The sequence below is a fragment of the Mirounga angustirostris genome, unplaced genomic scaffold (assembly GCF_029215605.1).
Source record: "Mirounga angustirostris isolate CCGP_5_RB_7025 unplaced genomic scaffold, mMirAng1.0.hap1 SCAF_3, whole genome shotgun sequence".
Taxonomy (NCBI): Eukaryota; Metazoa; Chordata; class Mammalia; order Carnivora; family Phocidae; genus Mirounga; species Mirounga angustirostris.
This window is the reverse complement of record NW_026991711.1, coordinates 99,573,244-99,598,802: the sequence shown is the minus strand read 5'-3', so window position 1 is coordinate 99,598,802 and position 25,559 is coordinate 99,573,244. Positions and strand designations below refer to the sequence as shown.

General features: G+C 34.2%; 1 protein-coding gene across 1 annotated transcript in view; it reads left to right on the top strand.

The window, feature by feature from the left end:
* Positions 1–25,559, top strand: part of ACTR3 (actin related protein 3) — a 60,661-nt gene that overhangs the window by 16,244 nt on the left and 18,858 nt on the right. The window contains exons 2-6 of the mRNA XM_045868984.3: positions 9,410–9,465; positions 13,015–13,139; positions 15,683–15,793; positions 18,937–19,032; positions 20,936–21,043. Coding sequence (XP_045724940.1) covers positions 9,410–9,465; positions 13,015–13,139; positions 15,683–15,793; positions 18,937–19,032; positions 20,936–21,043 — 496 coding nt within the window. The remainder of the gene's footprint in view (positions 1–9,409; positions 9,466–13,014; positions 13,140–15,682; positions 15,794–18,936; positions 19,033–20,935; positions 21,044–25,559) is intronic.

Here is a 25,559-nt window from a genome sequence, read left to right as displayed (position 1 = left end):
TATTATTAAAATTTTAATGATGGGCAAATGTTATCAGTTTAAAAGTTCTTGTACTTAAAAAAAGTAATGTATATGTATGGTTAGATCATTTAAGACAGAATAGTGTATATTTAGAAAACAAAATTCTCCCTTCTCTCCATCCTGCTGCCTGGAGACAATCACAATTTACAGCTTCTTTTGTAGAGTTCCAGAAGGAAAAAATGTATGCATATTCTAGCATTCTATAATAGAATTGTTCTTGATGTGTAATTGTATTTTTACTCTGCATGTAAATGTAAATTTCTGTTTACAATTGACATCAAAAAGAGATACCACATGAAAGTCTCTTTGAGATTTCAGGGTATTCACAAAGTGTAATTTCCCTGTTTAGAATTGACATTAAAAAGGACTAGGTTTGAAGTATTCTTAAGATAGTGCAAGGTAACAAAGTGTACTTTAAGCAATAATAAAAGTACACACACATGAACACACGTAAGTACACACCATTTATAAAGAATGGCAAGTTGGAAGGCATTAAGACTCTACTGATTTTGCTTAGGAATCATACTATGAAAATTGAATGTATCCAAAAGGAATGATGAAAATGGAAGATTTGAAAAGGGCCTGCGAGGAAATGAAGGATTGGGGTGAAATAAAACAAAAACAATAACGGAAAGAAGGATGAGCATTTATTTTATGTAAGTGCTAGGATTTATGTGTTCTGTTCGTAACTATAATTATCAAGATTTATAAGAGTAATTCCGTCTACTTTAGATATTACAGTGTGTTTTGCAGGGGTTGAGGGATATGAAAGTCAAGTGGGTATTTAGAGGAGTCTGGGGAGGTAAGTAGGCATCAGACCATAGCATGTTGAGGAGTGGTCTTCAAACTAGTAAAATTAATTGAGATGTTCTAAAAAAGCAGGGGCTTGATTTTTCAACTGTTAAACCAAGCTTGGATTCTTAGGCTAAGGCTCACTTAGTTATGGTATATATATATACCCTTTTTGCATATTGTATTCGTTTTGTTAAGGATTTTTGCATCTGTATTCATGATGGATATTGGCCTGCCATTTTCTTTATTTGAAATGTCTGTCTCTGATTTTGGTATTAGAATTATGCTATCCTCATGAAAGGGTTTGGGATGAGTTTTTTCCTCTTTCCTGAAAGAGCTTATGTAAAATGATTATTTCTTCCTTAAATGAGTGATAGAATTTACCAGTGAAACTTGGGCCTGCAGTTTCCTTTTTGGAAAGGTCACTGATAATTTCTTTAATAACTATGGACTTATTCAAATAGATTTTTTGTTTCATCTTGTGTTGATTTTGGTAAATTGTATCTTTGAAGGAATTTGTTCATTACATCTTGAGTTTATTACGATGGCATGGTTGTTTATAATATTTTTTCTTACCATTTTCATATCTATATGATCTGTAGTGTTAACCAGCTTCCCACTCCTTTTGTTGGCAATTTCCATATTATTTTTTCTTGATCAGCCTATCTTTTCATGGTACCATCTTTTTCTTGTTAATTTTCTCTATTTCCTATTAACTTGATTTCTGCCATCCTGTTTATTGTTTATTTCTATTTATTTTCGGTTTACTTTGCTTTCCTTTTTCTAACTTTTTAAGGTGGAATCTTAGGTCACTGATTTTAGACCTTTCAGTTTTTTCCAACATAAGCACTGAAACTTGGAATTTTCCTTTTAAGCACTATTTTAACTGCATCCCACACATTTTGATGTTAAAATTTTTATTTTCACTGTTAATCAGCTTGAAATAATTTCCCTTGTGGTTTTTTCTTTGAGTCATGGATTATAGTTAGAAGTGTTTAATTTTCAAATGTTTGGGGTTTATTTAGGTATCTTTTTATTGTTGGTTTCTAACTTAATTCCTTTTTAGTCAGAGAACATTGTATTTATGATTTTAATCTTTTACATTTATTGAGATTTGTTTTATGGCTTAGCATATGGTCTAGGTCAGAGATTGGCAGACTTCTCTGTAAAAGACCAAATAGTAAGTATTCTAGGCTTTGTGGGCCACATATGGTCTTTGTTTTATGCTAGTGGGCCAGGCATGGTCTCTGCTGCTGCTTTCCTCTCCTCCCTTTTGTCTTCACTTCTCTTCCTTCTCCCAAAAACGCAAAAAAAAAAAAAAAAAAAAAGTAAAAGCCATTTTAAATTCACTAGTGATACCAAAACAGAGGCTTTTTGTTTTATTTTATTTTTGGGCCATAATTTGCCCATCCATGGTCCAAATGAAGGTACCATGTGTACTTAGTAAGAATTCATATTCTGCATTTCTTGAGTATATTCTGTAAGTATCAGTTAGACCAAAATGGTTATTAACGTTGATCCTCTATGCTTTTACTGATTTTCGGTGTGGGTATTTATCATTTTATCCATTAACTGAGATACTGTAAGGTTGAATTATCTCAGCATTTAATTGTGATACATTTGAAGTATGTTGAAACTTATGTTAATAGGCACATACACATTTAAGACTGTTATGTCTTGATGAATTTATCCTTTATATTATTATAAAGTTACTCTATCTCTGGTATTTACTCTTTTTCTTACAGAGTAGTTTTATTTGATATTAATATAGCCACTCCAGCATTCTTAGGCTTGCTTTTTGCTATCCATCCATCATTTTTCATTCTCCATCTTTATATTTAAAGTGCATATCATGCAGACAACATATAGTTGGGGCTTGGTTTATTATTATTTTTAAATCAATGCTTCCTTTGAATTGGAGAGTTTTGTCTCTTTTAATGTAATAATGGCTATGGTTGGACTTAGGTGTACTGTTTTGTTTATTTTTAAAAAATTGTTGTCCCTGTTTGTTGTTCTTTCCTCTTTCCTTCCTTTTGAATTATTTGAATATTTTTTGGAATTCCATTTTAATTTACCTTTGGCTTTTTAACCATACCTCTTGGCATTTTTTAATGATTGCTTTAGGGATCTAAATACACATCTTTAAGAAAAGTTGCTACTCACAGTTTCTTTAGAGTTAATTTAAAACTTCATGCAGAGTAGAGACCTTGCATCTCAGGAAGTCTATTAACTCCCCTGCCTGCTGCTTCCCATGCCAGTGCTTCCCACTGTCCTTTTATGTTGTAGTTGTCATAGATATTACTTCTACATACAGTATAACCCCACAAGATAATATGATTTTTGCTGTAGTTATAGGTATGTTCAAAAAACTAAATGTAAAAAAAGTCTTTTTACATTTATGTGTTTACTGTTTCTGATGTTCTTTATTAATGCCTCACTGTCCCACTGGTATCATTTTCCCTCAGCGTGAAGAACTTTAGTCCAGGTTTGATGGCAGTGAGTTTCTTTTGTTTGAAAATGTCTTTATTTCACTTTCATTTTTGAAGGATATTTTGGTGCATATAGATTTTTGGGTTCACTGTTGTCCTACCCTCTTCAGACTTTAAAAATGTTTTTCCACTGTCTTCTGGGCTTCGTAGTTTCTCATAAGGTGGTAGTAATTTGAATTTTTGTTTCCTGTTAATGGACCTTTTTCCTCCGGCTGCTTTCAATATTTTTTCTTTATCTTTGATTTTTAGTTTGACTATGATGTGCCTAAGTATGGTTTCTTTGTATTTATACTACTCTGGGTTTTTTTTCAGCCTTTTAGATCTATAAATTGCTGTCCTTCACTAAATTGGTAAAGTTTTCTGTCATTTATTCCTTCAAAAAGTGTTAACTGCCCTGTGTCTTCTCTGTCTGGGACTTCAGTATATCACCTTTTTCATATTGTCTCCCAAGTTTCTGAGGTTCTATTCTTTTTTCTTCATGTTTCTTTTTTTAACCACCACCACCCCCCCCCCCCGCCTTTTTTTCAGATTAGAAATTTCTGCTGATCTGCCTTCAGGTTCACTGATTATTTCCTCTGTTACCTATGTTCTGTTGTTCAGCTCATCTGGTGATTTTGTCTATCTGGTATTGCATTGTTCAGTTCTAGAATTCCATTTGTTCTTTATGTAGTTTTAGAGTTTCTGGTGATGTTTACTATGTTATTAGTCATTACAAGTACACTTTTCTTTATTTCATTTTCATAGTTATAGCTTCTTTCCAGTCCTTATCTGATAATTCCAACATTTGGGTTATTTTGTCTTCTTTTTTTTTTTTTTTAAAGATTTTTTTAATTTATTTATTTGAGACAGAGAGAATGAGAGACAGAGAGCATGAGAGGGAGGAGGGTCAGAGGGAGAAGCAGACTCCCTGCCGAGCAGGGAGCCCGATGCGGGACTCGATCCCGGGACTCCAGGATCATGACCTGAGCCGAAGGCAGTCGCTTAACCAACTGAGCCACCCAGGCGCCCGGGTTATTTTGTCTTCTGTTGAATACTTTTCCTTGGAGAATGGGTTACATTTTTAAATTCTTCATGTGTGGAGTAATTTTGGTTTATATGAAGAAATCACCCTTGTTTATCTCTTTTCTTGTTGATGAACATGTTTTGCTTACACTTTTGGGCCATTATGAATAATGCTGTTTTGAACAAATGTGTACACATTTTTGTGTGGACATGTGTTTTTATTTTGGGGGGGTATGTACTAGAAGTAGAATTGCTGGGTCATATGGTAAGTGAATGTTCAAGTGTTTTCCAAAATAACCGTATCATTTTGCATTCCAACTATGAATGTATGAATGTTACCTCAGTGTACTTTTAATCTGCATTTTTTTAACCCCAAGGAGTTGAGCCCCTTTTCATTTATAGCCATTTCTACTTCTTTTTCTTCAAATGGATACTGTCTTTTACCTTTCCTTCTTCCTTCCCTCCTTTCCTCTTTATTTCTTTCTCTCCCTTATCATCACCTTCTGGGTATCCTATATATATTAAGGAGATTAATTCTTTGTCTTTGAGTACAATTTTTCTCTGTTGGTTTTCTTTTGGCTACTTTTGGTATGTTTTGTGAAGAAGTTTTTAATTTTTGCATAGTTGAAATATCAATCTTTTTTAGTGTCTGGTTTTTAAATTATAGTTAGAAAGCCTCTTCTACTCCAGGGTTACAAAGAAATTATCCTGTATTTTAAAACTTACGGTTTAATTTTTCTTCCCTTTTAATCTTTGATGCATTTAGATTTATATTACTTCAGCATGTATGGTATAGTATGTACCCAATTTAATTTTTTTCCAGGTAGCTACAAAGTATAGGTTTTTTTAAAAAATTGTGGTAAAATAACATAACATGAGAACATTGTTAAGTGTATAGTTTAGTGGCATTGAATATATTCACATTGTTGTGCAACTGTCACCTCCATCTTAACTTTTTCATCTTCTCAAACTGGAACTTCCAAACTGACTGGTATGTCCTACTTACTGTCTAAAAATTTGACTAGGTACCTTATATAAGTGGAATTATACAATATTTGACCTTTTGTGATTGGCTTATTTCACTTAGCATGATGTTCTCAAGGTTTCATCCATATTGTCGCATGTGTCAGAATTTCCTTCCTTTTTAAGGCTAGTATTCTACTGTATGTATTTACCACATTTTGTTTATCCTTTCACCTGACAGTGGACACTTAAGTTGCTTCCTCCTTTTGGCTTGTATGCACAATATTGCTGTGAACATTGGTCTTCAAGCCCCCTGCTTTTTCTTTTGGGCATATACCCAGAAATGGCATTGTTGGATCCCATGGTAATTCTGTGAAGAATTATCATATTGTTTTCCACAGCAACTGTACCATTTACCTTACTACCAGGAATGTGCAAGGGTTCCAGTGTCTCCACAGTCTAACCAACATTTGTCCTTTTCTTTTCCCTCCCTTTCCTTTCCTGTCCTGTCCTGTCCTTTCCTTTCCTTAATAGCCAATCTAATGGGTATGAACTGGCATTTAATTTGGTTTTGATTTGTATTTCCTTAGTTATTAATGATGTTGAGCATCTTTTCATGTGTGTATTGGCTTTTTGTATATCTCTTTTTTGGAGAAATATCTATTCAAGTGCTTTGCTCATTTTTTAATTGTATTTGTTTATTTTGTGGTTGAGTTGTAGGAGTACTTTATATATTCTGGATATTAACTCTATCAGATAAAGATCTTCACTTAAAAATGAGTTCGCATCTGGATAAACCCGTTGTGAGTTGGAAGTATCCTATGTCAAAAATGTATTTAATACATCTAATCTAGCAAACATCATAGCTTAGCCTAGCCTACTTTAAATATGCTCAAAACCTTACATTAGTCTACATTTGGACAAAAGCATCTAACAGAAAGTCTATTTTATAATAAGGTAATATGTAATTTATTGACTGCTTGTACTGCTAGTAAAAAACAGAATGGTTGTATGGGTACAGAGTGATTGTAAGTGTATTGGTTGTTTATTATGATCACGTGGCTGACTGGGAGCTGAGGCTCACTGCTGTTGCCCAGCATCACCAGATGTATCATACTGCATATTGCTAGCCCAGGAGAAGATGAAAATTAAAAATTCAAAGTACAGTTTCTCCTGAGTGCATATCACTTTTGCACCATTGTAAAGTCAAAAAATTTTGAGGTGAATCATTCTAAGTTGGGAACTGTGTGTATATGATTTGCAGATGTTTTCTTACATTCCGTGGGTGCCTTTGCGCTCTGCTGATGGTGTCCTGTGGTGCAGATTATGATGGTGTCTAATTTATTTTTTTGTTATTGCCTGTGCTTTTAGCATCACATTCAAGAAATCATTGCTAAATCCAGTGTCATGAAGTTATTTGTCTATGCTGTTATGAATGTAGGAAAATGATTAAATGTTTCCATATAGTTGATATGCTATAGGTAGCTATTTTTGTCTTTTTGGGAAGAGCACATTTATTTTGATTATGTATTGACCGTTCTGTATTATGTTCATTAGATTCTTCTTTTGGTGTTTGTTCTGAAAGTAATTTATTGCTGAATATGCTCAGCCTAGGGAATTTGATTTCGACCAGGGATGGAATGTTGATTAATTTGGTGAACTTGATACATGAAGGTTTCCTTAAGGGAATTTCTTCTGTAATATGGTTTCTACTTCAAATATCTTACTGCCGTATTTGGGAGATGGTATTTATGCACATGAAAATAACAATATAGGCTTGTATAGTGAGTGGTTGTTGAAAAAGAGTTTATTGAATGACTAATAGTTAAAATGATCAGGAAGGACTTCATGAAGGAGTCCTAAGTTGTGGTGGGAGCATTTTGAGAGGGTGCAATGTAAGCACAGATAACATGCGATGGGAAATTGCAAGTTATGTAGGGGAAAATGAGTAACAAGTGCAGTGTATTTTGAGCTGAGTTCATGGAAGCAAATGATGGGAGACACTTAAAAACTTTAATTGTGGCTTATTGTGAAGTACTGTAATATTCAGCTGAAGAAATCAGAATCATGTAATATTTTTTTTTTATCTGAAAGGGACTTTAGGAATTACAATGAATTAATCATTTTATAGAAATGGGAACAAGTTTGTACTTAATTTTGTGGGCAGTACAGCTTCATTTGAAGATTTTTGAATTAGGCAATGATTTTTAGGGTGATTATTCTTTGTAGGGGTCATAGAATTGGAAGTAAGGTATTCTGTTAGGGCATTGCATATAATGACTTGAACTGCTTGGTGACTAATGGCAAAAAAAAGTGGAGGGATTAGATGAAGGAATAATTAGGTATTAATCCTTTCACTAAGTGTTAAGAGAGTAGACTTTTAGAGTGTTGTGGCTCAGACAGTTTTAGAGTGTCTTGTTTTTTATGTCTTTATTGTAGTAAGACGTAAGTCAGTTCAGTTTGTCTCCTGTAGGGGCAAAGTATACTGTTGGAAGGATAGAAAAGTTTTCAGAGTGGCAGTAATACTTAACTTGAATTTTGTAGGATGGGTAAGAGTTTAGCAGCTGCATTCAGTGTTGAAAGGGGAGCATCTCCTGTAGTTGGAACAGTGTTAATAGTGGTTCCGTGGCATGAAATGAGTTGGTCTGTCCAGAAACTGTTAGCAATTTTATGGCTAGGGAGACTGGTGTAGTGTGTCAGGGCTGCTGGGAAAGGTGGTCAAGAGGCAAATATTAAAGGAGCTCTTTTCTATGCCTTGCAAAGAAGTTTTGTTTGTTGGTTTTTTTAAACGTGGACAGTGGGGAATCTTGGAAGAGGTTTAGTCAGAGCATATCCTATTTGGATCAGTTTATGTTTTCTACTTATTTTTAGTGATTTAACATATTTGGCACTCTAAGTTCTTGAACTTAGTTTTGAGACTAAAATATCCCCCAGGGGCGCCTGGGTGGCTCAGTTGGTTAAGCGACTGCCTTCGGCTCAGGTCATGATCCTGGAGTCCCGGGATCGAGTCCCGCATCGGGCTCCCTGCTCAGCGGGGAGTCTGCTTCTCCCTCTGACCCTCCCCCCTCTCATGCTCTCTCTATCTCATTCTCTCTTTCAAATAAATAAATAAAATCTTTAAAAAAAAAAAATATCCCCCAAAGAGAGCTTTTTTCCCCCTCCTCCTTATATTGGGGGAAAAAAAAAGTTCTGCAGATATTATTAGAATCCAAGAATTTCACAGCAATTTACCTGCCTGCTCTTTAGCAGTGAGTTTGAATATGGAATAATATAAAATGTGACTTTCTCTTTAAAGCCTGCTCATAGTTAATAGGTTTTCATGCATAGCTACAGAAAAAGTCCAGCTGTCTCCTGTGTAGCCCACAACATGCTGCTTATTAAAGCTCAGTTTTTATAGTTCCTAATCATCGTTACCATTATTTTCCTATTTTAAGATTATAGGCTGAATCCACTGTGGCAAAACATTTAAAAATTACAGTTATTTTGAATAGTAATTCATTCAAATGGTATGAGAAATATTTAATAAAAAATCTCCTTATCACTCCTGCCTGTCACCTACCCAGTTCATTCCCTGGAGACAAGCAAAATTAGTGTTGCTTTATATTCTTCCAGAGATATTCTGTGCCTGTACAATCAAATATATTTCATATGTTCTTACCGCTCTTCCTTACTTTTGTACAAATATAGCATACTTAAAACATTGTTCTGTCTCTTGCTTTGTTCGATTAACAGTACATTTTGGAGATTGTTCCATATTAGTCCATAAAAAGCTTCTTCAACCTTTTTTTAATAGCTGCATAACATTTTAGCATATTTAACTAGTTTCTCATTTCATGTTTATTTTTAGTCTCTTGCTGTTATAAGCAAGATTGTAGCAAATGGTCTTGTTATATGTTATTTCAGGTATGTATGAGTATCCCTGTAGGATCAGTTTGTAGAAGTAGAATTTCTTGTTAAAAGCTGTGGGTATAATTTTGGCATAGCTTTGGAAAGTAGGGATGTTTAAATGCATTGAACCTATAGAATTTTGTATATTTACTCACAGTGGAATCTCACTTCATAACAAATGGAAATCTGAGAAATAAGTTCATAATTGCTAAGATATTAGTGAAATCGTCATAATTCTCCTTTTCGTTTTGCAGGTATACAAAACTAGGATATGCTGGAAACACAGAACCACAGTTTATTATTCCTTCCTGTAAGTATTCTTTTAAGTCACAAATAAGCTGATTTAAAGATCTTTTCCGTAATACAGTAAAAGATAATTGTTTCTGACACTGTATAAGATTTAGTCCTTTAGAAACATGGTTTGCTAAGTGTGACCTCATTTCCACACCTCTCACCATTCATGTTAGCTCTTTAGTTCTTTGTTTACCAAATCTACCAAATGTCTCTTTTTAAAGACAAAAATAAATGAGCTGATAAGTAAACAATTTTTTGCTTTGAGGATATTGCTGTTAACAGTGCATGGATGTAAATATTAAGTAGTGCATCCTCCATCACATACATATGAAGACTCTTCTTTGGTGTGTGGACGTGATTACCGTTTGCCAGGCTTAGGCTTATTGACATCCCTGATGAGAGTCCATGTTTCAAAAGAAGGATGGCATCTCTTTTTTAGAGATGTTGACTTTAGCTGTTTTTTAGTATCTTATAACCATACTTAAGTTGTGTTTGTTCTGTCCTCTTGTTAACTTCATTCTGGCCTGGCCATTGACTTTCAGTAGTTTGTCAGTAGTTTTTAGAAGAACTCTCACACTTGGTTTGTTAGTGTTCTCATTTGTTAGCATGGATTATGTATCTCGTTCTTGATGGACATACTTTTGTACTTTAGACTTTCAAACAGTTTACCTTTCATACATTATATAGTAGTACCTCTGATCTACTTGTCCTGCTGCCATATGAAGACTTGAAATTATCAGATGAAAAACGTTTGGAGCCATTGCTTGGTGATGCTGACTCCTAGAGTGTCCCCAGTTTTACACAGGAGTTTATGTGACTGAATATTTTTGTGTATTGTATTCTTCTTAATTTATGAAAATAAGGAAATGGAAAAATGAACATGTAGGGATAGTAGTGAAAACAGCTTAGGTTTCAAATCAGTGAAGTTGAGAGCAAGGTAGAAATTACTGGGCTTGTCAAAAACTGCATATCTTTAGTTTCAAATGGGCACTCATTGGACATGAATAGGTCAGTGGTTTTGTAATTAATATAGCAAGGACAAAATTAAACGTGAAATATGGGAAATGCATTGTCAAAATTGTATTTAAAAGGGGAGCTTATACACACACACACGCATACATACATGTATACACGTGTGTATATATTTTATTTTTTTAATTTTAACTCTCCAGTAACAAACCTGTTTGGACTTTGTACTTGTGATATACTTTTAGATACTTAACTACGAATTTATTATGTAAGAATTTAGGCTACTACCAAGTGGTACAAACTTCCAGTTATAAAATAAGTTAAGTCATGGAAATGAAAAGTGTACAGCATAGAGAATATAGTCAATAATACTGTAGTAGTATTGTATGGTGACAGATGGTAACTACACTTAACCATGGTGAGTGTTGAGTAATGAATAGAATTGTTGAATGAGTGTGTTATATACCTGAAACTAGTATAACATTTTATGTTGATTATACTTCAGTTAAAAACAAAACAAAAGAATTAAGGCTACTACCTAAATCTAATTCTTTAAAACATAGAATGGATTTTAGGTGACATTGATGAAATAGCTCATTCACATGACTATAGTGGTCTTAGTTTAGTGGTACTATTGTATTTTCCTTATGTTTTATTTATGCATGTTTGTTGTCTACTTTGAAAGACAGGTGTGTGTGTGTGTGTGTGTGTGTGTGTGTTTTAACTTTTCCTCCACATTTGTGTATCAGTATATTGGTTGTTCTTTATTTTAAGAATTTGATGACAAATACTAGCTTTTTTTCTGACTAATATGGAATACTTTTGTGGACTTGTACTTGACTTCGGTTATATTTGAGTTTAGTGTTAGAATCTTAGGTATGTTTATATTAATTTCCTAATCCTAAGGCCACCATAACAAAGTACCAAAAACTGGGTGGCTTAAAACATTAGAAACTTACAGTTCTGGAGGCTAGAAGTCCAAAATCAGGGTGTCAGCAGGGCCATAATCTTACTGACAGTTCTAGGGGAGAAACCTTCCTTGCCTCTTCTAGCTTCCCATGTTGGTGACAATGCTCGGTGTTACCTTGTGTATGCATCACTCCAGTCACATGACTGTCTTCTCCCTGTCTTCACATTGTCTTCTCTGTGTGGCTGAGTCCAAATTTCCTTTTTTGTAAGGACAGCAGTCATAATGGATTAGGGCCCACCCTAAAAATCTCATTTTAACTCAAAAGACCCTATTTCCAAATAAGGTCACATTCTGAGGTACTGGGGGTTTGGACTTCAGCATACCTTTTGGGAAGACAGTTCAACCCATAAAATGCCAATTTTGTTATTTCATAATTTATAATCTTTTATAAGGTTATGTTGTGATTAAACATTTATTTCATGAGATTACTGATGTTTTATGTTCTTAAGTGGCTGTGTTGTCTTTGTTGGAGACCCATATAATCTTGATCTTTTGAACCTTAGGATTTTATCACCATTGTATCCAGTCTCTATTTTCATCTCTTTGCTAAAATGTGCAATTTTAGTTTTCATTGTCTTTCTTATGAGAAGTTGCAGCATGTTAAAAATCCATTTCCCTGCTGAAAGAAGATTTTTGATTTTGGAGTTTTTTTCCACCAATTTTAATGCTGCAAGTCCAGTGTTTAACCAGCAGATACATACAGTTGATTGCCACTGATGAGCATGGATATTTGATCTGGAAAGCCTGTTTATATGGTTCAAGGTTATTTGCATACATCTTTGTTTTTCAGGAAACTTATAGTGAGCCATCTGGATGTCTATGTACATTATAAATAAATTACTAGAGAAGCTTTCTAAAATTTTGAAGGAGTAGACTGGATTTAGAATGTCATTCATTCAGTATTTTCTACCCATCTTATTAGGGATATAATTGTTATTAAATGGAAGTGTATTTAAGTGCATGCAGATAATTATTTTGAATGAATGACTGCTTAACTTGATGGATTCAGAAATTTATAACTTAGTTAAAAATATATAACAGGTTTTAGGTCAAGAACTGTGTGCTGGATTTCTGAAATTATTCGAGGGGAGTATTGTGATTTTTACCTAAATGATTTGAAATTTCCCTTTGTATATGTGATTAAAGTTTAACAGAACCCTATGCCAGTGTTATTTTTAAATTACCAGTCCATAATAGTGCAAATAGAAGAAAGCTTTTTTAAAAAAAATTCTCCTTGCAGTTTTCCCATATTCATTTGTTAGTGTTTCCAGTTTTTTCTTTCTGATTGTCCATTAAGCATATATTGACTTGGTGGGATTATAATTTTACTCAAATGGAAATAGATCTTACATAGTTTTAAAAAATACAACTGAAACATTCCCACAGCAGTACTCTTTTTTGGCCTTTTACACTTGAGGCCTTGTCTGTGGATGGAAGTTGAGATTTCATTGTGTTAAATGAATTTTGTCATCGATTTTTTAAATGACCTCTGTGCTTTAACAGTTTTAAGTGTGTTAGATCATGTTTTGTTTAGTAATACTTTATAATGGAAGAAATAGAAGTTAAAATTCTGTCTCATTTGAAAAAAGCAAACTTTGACATGTATAAATAACTTTTATTTTTGAGGTATTGCTATTAAGGAGTCCGCAAAAGTGGGTGATCAAGCTCAAAGGAGGGTGATGAAAGGTGTTGATGACCTAGACTTCTTTATTGGTGATGAAGCAATAGAAAAACCTACGTATGCAACAAAGGTATATTTTTATGATTTGTAAAAATAGTATTTTCTTTTAAAACTCAGTTTGTTTGGGATGCCTGGGTGGCTCAGTCGGTTAAATGTCTGCCTTCGGCTCAGGTCATGATCCCAGGGTTCTGGGATTGAGTCCTGCATCGGTCTCCTTGCTGGGCAGGGAGCCTGCTTCTCCCCCTGCTTGTGCTCACTCTCTCTCTCTCTCTCACAAATGAGTAAATACAATCTTTTAAAAAAATTATTTCAGTGATTGTGGCATCTGGAATTTTACTCCGTTACAGGCCTGATACCCTCAACCTCTTCACCAGAGAAATTTCTTTTTCCCTGTAGCTTTTCCCAATCTTGCTTTAACTCTTTTTTTTTTTTTTTTATCCTGAGAGGAAAATTTTCACTCACATGAGCGGTATTTACTTTTCCATACTCACTAGATCTCAGAGCTGTCAATGTGAGTGGCTTTCTTTTACCTCCACATTGCTGTATCTAGAGACATGTTTAGTTTTGAATGTTATGTTTGAGGTACCTGAGAGACATCTTATACATTGTTAGGCAGTCAAGTAATGTGGCTCTTGGAGCTCTGAAACAGGACAGCTGGAGACAAATACTTGGAAGATATCAATAAACTTCTAGAAAGGATGAAATTAGGGGAATGTACTTGGGAAGAGGCCCAAGATGGGGCCTGTTCAATGTACCAGTTAGGTTTGGATAGAAAAGGAAAAGCCTACAAAGGAGACTGAGAAGCCGTGGTTAGAGAGCCTGGGCTAGACAGGAAGGAATGTAAATAGTGTGGAATCTATCAAGTAAGCTAGAGCCCATATATTACTTACTGTCTTTAGCTGCAAGGATGTCATTTATAACCTTAATAAGAATAGTTTTAGAAGAGTGAGAACCCAGTGAGGCTGGGTTCAGGTAGGTTGGATTGTGAATGTTAGGCCAGGAAAAAATGACAGTAATGTTCAGTGAGGTTTCGCTGCAGTTGGGAGGCAAAGATAGTTGAATAGACAAGTTGTGGGGTGAAGATGGAAGAGATGTTTAAATGCTAATGTGAAGGAGCCATTAGATTTAAGTAACAGGAAAGATGGAGTCCAGTCCAGGTCTCTGAGAAAGCTAGAGGAATGGGATCCAGAGCACAGATGATCTAATTGATCTGTGGAGGGTCTCTTACATTATAAAGAAGTGAAACGGATAAGTATGGAATCAGTTTTATAGATTTGGTGGAGGAAGGTCGGATTCCTGACTTTTGGCCTCTGCTTTCTCTGTGAAATACATGGTGACATCATCTCTGCTGCCCAAGGAGTCGGGGGAGAAGGTGAAATATGAGTGATAGGACATTTAAAATTATCATTGTGAAGAGTGAAGATGAACAGAGTAGCGAAATAAAGACTTGCCACACAAAGTTAGGTTCATTTGAGAATAGCAATTACAAATTCTTAGTTTTATCCACCTAGTTATGTATGTGCCTTCAGTGTAATCAGCATTCCGGGTATAGGCAAATTTAGTGAAGTGTCATGCTAGGTTGGGTTTTGATAGGTGGAATAACAGAAGGAAATATGAATACTCAGAGTGATGGAGCATAAAATCTAAACTCTGTGTGTGTGTGTGTTTGGGCAGGTTTGATGGCTAAGGAATAAATAAATAAAAGCCAGTGGACTGCAAGTCTAATTGTGATCAGGAGTATAGTGGGCTGCTAGAGTATGGTAGGAGGAGAAAAGGTAGTAATCAGAGAGGGTTGAATTTGGATTTTAGGAATTTAGAGATGTAATAGTGATACTAAGATCTAAACTGCAGCCAAAATGGAAAAGAAATTTTTGAAGGTGATGAAGTCAGTGAGCTAAGAGGCCAGAGTTTTTCTTCACTGATTGTGTTCTCTTAAACACATTTTTAAGTCTTCCAAATGCTACAAACAAACCAAACAGTAAAACTTCTCTCAATCTTTATGTGTACTCCTTTTCCTCAGCCTTTTAGCTATTGTTTTTCTCTTTCTTTTAAAACCAAACTTCTTGGGGTACCTGGGTGGCTGAGTCGGTTAAGCATCCACTCTTTATTTCTGCTTAGTTCATGATCTCAGGGTCCTGAGGTTGGGTTCAGTGGGGAGTCTGCTTGAAATTCTCTTCTCCCTCTCCCACTCCCCCTGCTCACTTGAGTGCTCTCTCTCCCTCTCTCTCAAATAAATAAATAAAATCTTAAAAAAAACCTCACCAAACTTCTTATTTAGTTTCAGATTCTTTGAGCACAGATTATTATTAAGCTCTTTGTTAATCCCATTGTGTATAATAATCTTCATCCTTCTTGATTTGTCCATCACAGGATTGCTGTGGTGATTCTCTTCCTAATATTTACATTATGTATTTTAATTGAACCGTCTGAAAATATGTTGTGGGAATAATTTCATTGATCTCTAAATAGTAAAGTATGCGTCTCCTAAGGATGATCTACAGTGTCATTAAATCACACCTGAAAAATGCTGTCCTGATTTAATATTCTCCATTTTTTGATAGTTTTATTTACTTTTGACATTAATAAGATTTCATTTGTGTTTTGTTTTAATAGTGGCCAATTCGCCATGGTATAGTTGAAGATTGGGACTTGATGGAAAGGTTTATGGAACAAGTGATCTTTAAATATTTAAGGGCAGAACCAGAAGACCATTATTTTCTTTTGGTAAGTACAAATTATAATTTCACCAAGGACATTTTTGAAGAAACAATGAGAACGTTTTCATCACATCTGTACTCACTAGGGCATACTTTGTTGTTTATTATCCTGTGTCTAAAAGACTTTGTTATAATGCTGTATTGTCTTTAAGATCACCCTGTTCTGGGTTTTAGTAGAGTTGTAATATGTTGAAGCAACAAGGTTTAGGCACTTAGAAAGTGCTTTTCATAATTAATATGTAATCTTTATGATAGGAACAGTAAGATTCAAAAAAAGTTGGAAATATGGCGCTTCGCTTTTTTTATTGAACTGATGTATTATTTCACTAGTAATTCTTGGCAAGAAAAATACGATGTAATTTTTAAACTTTTCTTATTTTTATCAAAGCAATGAATGTTTATAGCTTACAAAAATCAAATGCTGTAAGATTTAAAACAAAAAAAAATAGCACTCTCCTTCCTCACCTTTCCCAGCCTTTGATTCATATTATCTAGAGACACTTTGGATTTTTAAAGAGCTTTTTGTGATAGTTATCTCACAAATTTAAACATCTTTTCTATTTCTTGTTTGTTTATTTAAATATTAGACACTACCTACTGACTTCCTAAGTAGGAAAAATGAGGCTTTTGTTTCTTTTACCCTCCTTCTCAACACAGAATCCTTATGTTCTCCCCCTCTCTACAGTATAGTTATATGAAATGTACATTCTATATTTTATTGTTATTTGTGAATAGTTTATGGGTAGACCACATAAAGTTGAAAGAATTTTACGATAAATGTACACAACCTAGACTCAAGTATTAATTTTATTATAATTGCATAAGATATCAGGTTATCCATCACTTCATCTTATATTTTTAATTACTTCAGAATGAGTTTGCAGATAGTTTCACCCCTAAATACATTAGCATGTGTATCATCAACTAGAGATCATTATTTGTTTATAGTTCTTTTATGTATGTAAAATTCACATGCTATAAAATGTATAAATCTTAACTCTACCATTCTGTGGGTATTGACCAGTCATTGGCATACTTTCTCTGAAGGTCCAGATAGCAAATATTTTTGGCTTTGAGCGCCATCTGGTCTCTGCAGCTACTCAGCTCTGCTGTTGTAGCAGGAAAGCAACCTTAGATGATACCTGAATGTGTTCCAGTAAAATTGTATTTACAAAAACAAGTGGTGAGCTGGATTTGTCTTATAGGATGCATGATACAATTTGCCCATCTTCTGGTTTTAACAGATGATACATCGGTGTAACCTAAACCCTTATCAAGATATAGAACATTACTATCAGCTTGGAAAGTTTTCTGATGCCCTTTCCTGATTAATTCCTGCCCCTGTGCCTAGAGGCAACCACTGTTCTGATTTTTTCTAGCACAGATTGGTTTTGCCTATATTTGAGGTTTATATAAATGGAATTATAAAAGATACGATCTTTGGTAAGACTTCAGCATAATTTTTGAGACTCATTCACATTGTTGCATGTACCGGTAATTTGTTGCTAGATCATATTCTATTGTATGAATATGCCTCACTGTCCATTTTCTTGTTGATGATTACCTGGGCTGTTTCTAGTTTTTGACTGTTAACGAATATTTTGGTTATTGTGAACATTCTTATACAAGTCTTTTTGTGGACATGTTTTCATTTGTCTTATATAAATACCTAGATATCTAATTGCTGTGTCATAGGGTAGGTGCTTCCAGGACTTTTTCCAAGGGGTTGTACCTTTTTGCACACCCACCAATAACGTGTTAGCAATCTGGTTGCTCTACATTCTATCCAACGTTTGGTGTGTCAGTCTTTTTAATTTTAGCCGTTCTGGTGGGTGTGTAAGATTTCTCATTTTGGTTTTAATTTGCATTTTCCTGATGACTAATGATGTTTTATTAGCAGTTTTTTAATGTGTTATTAGCTATTATTATATTTTCTTCGGGAGGTCTTCTGATTATATTTTATTTTATATAGAACTTTTGTTTTTCTTAGAGTTTATAATTTAACTGCCTTAGTTTTTTCAGTTTGCTTAATTTTATATGTATCTATCACTAAATTATCTCCAAAGCCTTGAACATAGTTCCAAAACTCTTTCAAATAAGTTTAAAACACATCATGTAGTTTAGCTATTAAAGATTTTACCTAGGCACAAAGTCTACTCCTAGTTGACCATTTTCTTTAAAAACCTTATAGTATTTTAGTGCAAAAAAACCCCAAAACACCTTATAGTATTTTTTTAAATTAACAAAAAGATTTAATTTTCAGTGAATTCAGGTTTTATCCATGTTTCTCTGTAATTTGTGCTCTTGAAATTTAAAGAATCATTCTTACCTCACGGTCAAAAACATCATTCTTCTGTTTTTATGAAATTTAAAAGTTTTTGCCTTTCATTTTAAATATTTGAGATAACAAAAAGAATGGTCAAATCAGATTGGTAAGAATCAGAGGTCTTACCCGGTTTCAAGCTTTAATAATTTAAATGATTTAAGTAATCTCGAGACATAAGGGAAACATGAAGTTCAGGATTGCAAGTACTGTTTCCTCAGTCCTCTCTCACCTCATTAGAATGTGTTCTGGCCCAGACTTAATCTGCAGGTTTCTAAATGATGTATGTGGTCATATAAACTGAAGAGAACTATGTAAATATCTCCAATTTAATACTCTTAACAGTTATATAACTTAAATAACAGTTTCCAAGAAGCATGGCATAAATTTGTAGAATCTTGGCTTATTTACTGTAGTTATAAACAGACCCGGTACATCCTGCTGAAAACATTACAATATATAGGTGAGAATTCTGCTGCTAGAAACACCATTGGTATGTCTCCCTGAGGATCTGTCATTACCCTTTTATAAGATGATTTGACTAGGTCTCCTTTCTCTCTCTCTCATTCCTTTAATCAGTGTTTAATGATGTAATGTAGGAATTTGGTTTCTTTTTTTGTGTGAATAACTATACTATTTTCATATATGCATAGATCTGTTCGAGTTCTTTTTATAGTTTTTCTTTGGTCTATTTGTCTATCTTTGTATCTCTAAATTTAAGATTTTTAAATAAAATTTTGACATAAATTATTTCTTATTTAAAAATTGCCTAAAAGTTGTCAAAATAATCTGGTCTTGTCGATTTAAAATGTTATTCAATTTAATAGACTGAACCTCCACTGAATACTCCAGAAAACAGGGAATATACTGCTGAAATAATGTTTGAGTCCTTCAATGTTCCAGGCTTGTACATTGCTGTGCAGGTAAGAAAGTTCACAAGTCAGGATAAGCTTGACTCTTGAATTTTTATCTGGTTTAATTCACTTTTTTTTTTTTTAAAGATTTTTTATTTATTTATTTGAGAGAGAGAGAATGAGAGACAGAGAGCACGAGAGGGAAGAGGGCAGAGGGGGAAGCAGGCTCCCCGCCGAGCAGGGAGCCCAATATGGGACTCGATCCCGGGACTCCAGGATCATGACCTGAGCCGAAGGCAGTCGCTTAACCAACTGAGCCACCCAGGCACCCTAATTCACTCTTAAAAATATATTTTTTATGACCTCAAAGCATATCATAGTTCTCTCCTGAATCAGTAATTTAGAAATCATAGGAAATTGAGTTAGTCAACAAAAGAAATGTTGAAGGAAGTAAGTTAATGATCTTTAGATAATTCAGAGCTTTTCATGGGACAGAAATAAGGGTATTAATATTTATTGAATGTTTATTCCACATCAAGAACTTTATATACGTATTCATTTATCCTTGAACCATTTGGTGTGTCCTTTTTTCATAGTTTGTTTTGATTGACTGATTTACTGCTAAGTGTATTTGACCACCTTCTCCTTTGTGCCCTCTGTATTCTGTGTATCATAAATCCCTGTAATATTTTATTGAACTTACTTTGTAAGTGTATTTTCATGGAATGGCTTCTCTCCCACCTCTCAGGATCACAGCTCACCTCTTGTTTTTTAACCCTGTAGTGAATGTGATGTCTAGCATATCACAAATGCTTAATAAGTATGTAAACTATTGTATAGTTATCTTAGGTAACAATGATTATGATGTGTGATCCTGTGTTAAAATAGGAGAATGGCCTAGATAACTTTCTAGGTCCCTTTCAGCTATTACATTGCAAGTAGGTAAAAGTTTAGCTCTGTTTTTAATTACTGGCCATGTATCTTGTTGGAGGCTTGGATTGTATGAAATTCAGTTTTTAAAAAATCAGTTAGCTGTGTTAATTTCTTAATTTGTAAACTTAAAAAAAAAGAATTGTACTTTATTTCCCATGCCAGTCTTTTTCATAGAAAAATGTAATTTCATCAACTTTGTTTCCTATTAAATCATATTTAGAAGTGTATAATGGCTTTTTCTGTGGTTAAATAACTTGTTATATATTCCTAAATGCATGTTGCACTTAGAAAATTTGGAGCTAATCTTACGATAGAGATACTTGTTCATAGGCATCTGTGTGTGGAATAACTGGTGATTGGGTGTTTGTGTATTTCTTTACTTACACTTTGTGGTTTGTATACAGGTTAGCCCATATAAACATAATTTTAAGTCCTGGCAATTTTAGTACTGTGATACTTCATGTTGGTCTTCCCCATTTTGACCCTTGTAAAAACATGGAATATTTATAAATATGCCCCTAAAAGTAAATATAAGCCTGTAAGTTTGTCTTAAAATGTAGGATGTGAATAGTTTTATTGAATAATGTAAATGAGTTTTGTGTATTGTCTTGCCAGAGGTGACTATAGTTGCCCCTTGAATAACACAGGTTTGAACTGCATAAGTCCACTTATATGCAGATTTTTTTCGATAAATAGAGTACTATAAATGTTTGGCTTCCTTACGATTTTCTTAACATTTTTTTCCTCTAACTTATTTTACTGTGAGAATACAGTATATGATGTAACATACAAAATGTGTTAATCGACTGTTTATGTGTTCTGGTCAACAGCAGACTATTGGTAGTTCAGTTTTTGGAGAGTCAGAAGTTATACTTGGATTGTCAGCTGCTTGTGTTGGAGGGATCAGTGCCCCTAACCCTGGTGTTGTTCCAGAGTCAACTGTACATTTAAAATTGAAGTACTCTGTGAAATATTTTTTTCTATTAACTCTTTGTGCTTGTTTTTATTTTTTTGCCTGTCACATTTCTTTTTGTCTAAGGCTGTTCTTGCCTTAGCTGCATCTTGGACCTCAAGACAAGTAGGAGAACGGACATTGACCGGTACAGTAATAGACAGTGGAGATGGTGTCACCCATGTCATTCCTGTGGTAAGGATATTTTAAAATTACCAAATAGTCCTATCAGATAACAAATCTGGCAGAGTTAAATGATATGAATTAATGCTACTTTTAAAAAAAATTTTAAATATTTGAGAAGTTTACTCTGATTTGGCCATTTGTTCAGCTAGGGCTGTATTTTGTTCATATTAATATTAAAATTCTATAAACAAATTCCAAAATCTTCCTTTGTTATTAGGTTGGTACTGTAATTAGAATATGATTTAAAAATATTAGAAATTGTTTCTAATTCATAATTAGAAAATGTTGGAGTAACCAGAATGGAAATATGCCTTTTTTTTTTTTTTAAGATTTTATTTATTTATTAGAGCACGAGCGAGAGCATGAGTGGTGGTCGGTGGGGGAAGAGGCAGAGGGAGAGGGACAAGCAGACTCCTTGCTGAGCAGGGAGCCCGATGTGGGGGCAAGATCCCAGGACCCTGGGATCAGGACCTGAGCCGAAGGAAGACACTTAACTGACTGAGCCACCCAGGCGCCCCTATGCCTTTCTTTACATTTATGTATGTATGTATGTCTTGAAACAATTTTTTTTTCTTTTTTCTTTTCTTTTTTTTAATTAACATATAATGTATTATTTGTTGCAGGGGTACAGGTCTGTGATTCATCAGTCTTGCCTTTCTTAAACGTGGAATTCTGTCTTCTGGTTTGGCTGTGTCTGTGTTGTATGGGTTAGCCAGTTGATAGTCTCTCTTATCCTTAATTAACAGATTTCAGTTTGGTGCATAGGTTAACTAAATAACAGTTTGTTATAAGCACGTGGCCATTAATGACTTCTGGGAATTATTTTATTTTATTTATTTTATTTTAATTAAGCTCTACGCCCAGTGTGGGGCTTGAACTCATAACCCTGAGATCAAGAGTCACATGCTCTAATGACTGAGCCAGCCGGGTGCCCCTGGAAATTATTTTTTTGAATAAAAAGCTCGAGTTATGATCGTACTTTATGGTTTGGATTTAGTAAAGCCTATTAAGAAAAATGCACCAGATTGGATTATTTGTTAGAGATAGCATTTTTTCTGCCAAGGCCCTTGTGCTTCCAATTCTTAATGACAAATTAGGCTTTTTATTTTGCCTAATACACTAAAAAATGACTACTTGGAATCATACTGATAGTATTAGATATATAGAAAGGTTTATCTTTTAAAATTTTTATATTATATTGACTATCCTGTAAGAAATGAAATTATTTTGAACTTTTATTTCTTCATTACTAGTCATTCCTATTTTTAATGCATCAGGCAACCTCTTTTGAGAATTATATACTCAGGGTGACTACTTTTAGATTAGATGTCATAATCTACCCTCCCAGTGTCACAATAGTTTCAGTAATAATTGCCCCTTTTTTAGTAACAGCTTTTTTGTGATATAATTTACACACCATGTAGTTCACCCATTTAGAGTGTATACTTAAGTGGGTTTTTTGTATATTCACAGAGTGCATCCATTACAACACAGTCAATTTTAGAACATTTTTATCACTCTAAAAAGAAACCCTGTATCTGTTAGCAGTCAGTCTCCCCCTGATAACCTTAGCCCTGGCAACCACTCATACACTTTCTGTCTCAATAGATTTGCCTTTTCTGGACATTTCATGTAAATGGAAATCATACACTTTGTGGTTTTCTTTTGTGACTGGCTTCTTTGATGAGGCCTAAAGTTTTCAAGATTATCCAAGGTGTAGCATGTATAGTACTTCATTTCTTATTATTCCCAAATAATGTTTCATTCTATGGCTATACCAGATTTTATTTTGTCATTGGGGGATATTTTAGTATCTTGGAAATTGGGATGTGTCCAATATTTCATGTTTTTTTTTTATAGTTCAGTTTTCTTTATTAGGTACATAGAGATTCTTAAGATTTTCATTTAAACCTCAGAATCTATAATGTAGGTTATATTGAAGACCTCAGTTTATCCATTAAAAATGCAAATAAATGAATTGCTTTAGATCACCAAATAGTAGGTTTTGGAGCTAGGATTCAGACTGGTTCTGTCTGACCCCGGTCTTAATATCTGCACAACTAATCAGTAATATCAGTATCTTGATAATATTTAAATAGGTAATTTTCAAATATAAGTTATTAACATGAAAAAGAATGAATTTTTATAAGGATATTAAGAATTGGATATTTCTGTGTTTTGTTCTTTTTTTCCTTTTGCTTTCTTTTTTAATTAATGGAGTATTCTTTCATAATTCCATTTTATCTTTATTGACTTATTAGCTGTGTTCTACTTCTTTGTTATTGTCATTTGCTTATTTTTTGGTGGTTGCTCTAGGGTTTATAATAAACATCTTTAATTTATAATCTAACTACAAATAATCTATTTTATAAATAGGAAGTGTACAACAATGTACTTCCCTTTTGCACTATAATGGTCACTCATTTTATTTCTACATGTTACAAACTTATAGTGCATTATTAATTTGTTTCATTGTAAGTAGTATATTAGTTTTGTTAGGGCTGCTATAACAAAGTACCACAGACTGAGTGGCTCAAACAATAGAAAATTAATTTTTTCACAGATGGAGGCAATAAAATCAGAGATCAAGATGTTGGCAGGGTTGATTTCTTCTGAGGCTTCTCTGTGTCTTCTCTCTAGGTGGCCTAATTTTCTCCATTCATCTGCACATGGTCTCCTTGTGTGTCTGTGTCCTAATCTCTTCTTTTAAGAACATAAATCATACCAGATTAGGATCCACTCTAATCACCTCATTTTAACTTAATTACCTCTTTAAAGTATGTACTATGGTGAGCGCTGTGAATTGTGTAAGACTGATGAATCATAGACCTGTACCCCTGAAACAGATAATACATTATATGTTTAAAAAAAAAAAAAAAAAAAGTACCTGTCTCCAAATACAATCACATTGTGCGGTATTGGGAGATAGCACTTCAACATAAGAATTTTGGGAGGGGTAGGACATGTCAGCTGAGAACAAATCTCCTCTTTAAAAGAGATTTTGAAAAAGATAAATTTCTTTTATATTTACGCACTTAGCATTCCCAGTGCTTGTTTCTTGGTGAAGGTTCAGATTTCCATCTAGCATCATTTTCTCTCTGCCAGAATGATGGCCTTTTAACATGGCCTCTTTTTTTTTTAAGATTTTATTTATTTATTTTAGAGAGCATGTGTGATGTGGGGGTAGGGGGGAGGAAGGGGCTTAGGGGGAGGAAGAGGGAGAGGGACCAGCACACTCACACTGAGCGGGGAGCCCTATGGGACCAATCCCACAACACTGAGACCATGACCTGAGCTGAAATCAAGAGTTGAATGCTCAACCAACTGAGCCACCCAGGCATCCCTGCCTTTAATATGTCTTATTGTGCTGGTCTACTGACTCTGAACTCTTTCCACTTATGTACATCCTTTGGAAAAGCATTTTGCCTGCATTTTTGAAAGATTTTTTACTTGGTGTAGAATTTTAGGTTGATAGTTTTTTCCTTTCAGTATTTTAAAGATGTAGTTCTAATGTCTTTTGGTTTACATTGTTTCTGAAAATAAGTCTGCTGTCATTCCTATGCTTGTTTCTTTGTGATATTTCTTACTTGTCTGGCTCCCTTCAAGATTGTGATGTACCTAAATGTGTTTGTGTGTGGTGTTTTTTTTTTTTTTTTTTTCTTCCCTTTCCCATTTCTTCTTGGGGTTTGGGTTTGTTGAGCTTCTTGAATCTATAGATTTGTAGTTTTTTTTTTTTGTTTTTTTTTTTTAATCATACCTGAAAATGAGACTATCTGACTCTGCTTGGGTTCTCCGACCCATTATTGCTGCCTGAGAACGCTTCCTAGGCAGTGAGATGGGATGTTTATAGCACTCCTATTGTTTGTTTTCCCTTATCATTGGGAACACTGCCCTACTCTACCTGTTCAGTGTCTGAAAATGTTTATTTCATTTCATTTGTCCTGTTTCTTTTCTTTAAGGTGAGAGGATAAATCCAATCCCTAATACTCTGTCATGGCCAGATGATACTCTTTGATAATGAAATTTAATTTTTTTTTTTAAAGATTTTATTTATTTATTTGACAGAGAAAGACACAGCAAGAGAGGGAACACAAGCAGGGGGAGTGGGAGAGGGAGAAGCAGGCTTTCCCGCTGAGCAGGGAGCCCGATGCGGGGCTCGATCCCAGGAGCCTGGGATCATGAGCTGAAGGTAGACGCTTAATGACTGAGCCACCCAGGCACCCCAATGAAATTTAATTTTGTCAACATTATTTTTTGTACTTCCGACTCATATCAGTAAATTTATGAATTCATTGTGTAGAATTTAATTATTTGGCATTAATGATAATGCATATAATGCCTCAGCCTTGTGAAATTGGTACCTACTTCATTAGGAAAAATGAGTTTGTGGATTAGTGATCAAATTTCCTACAATGCTATCTAAATTGTTTATTGAAATTATAAAAGATTTTAAAATAATTTCCTATCTGGTCTGCTATCAGAACATTTAAAACTTCTGAAATTCGTAATTTCTGTGTTGTTCAGT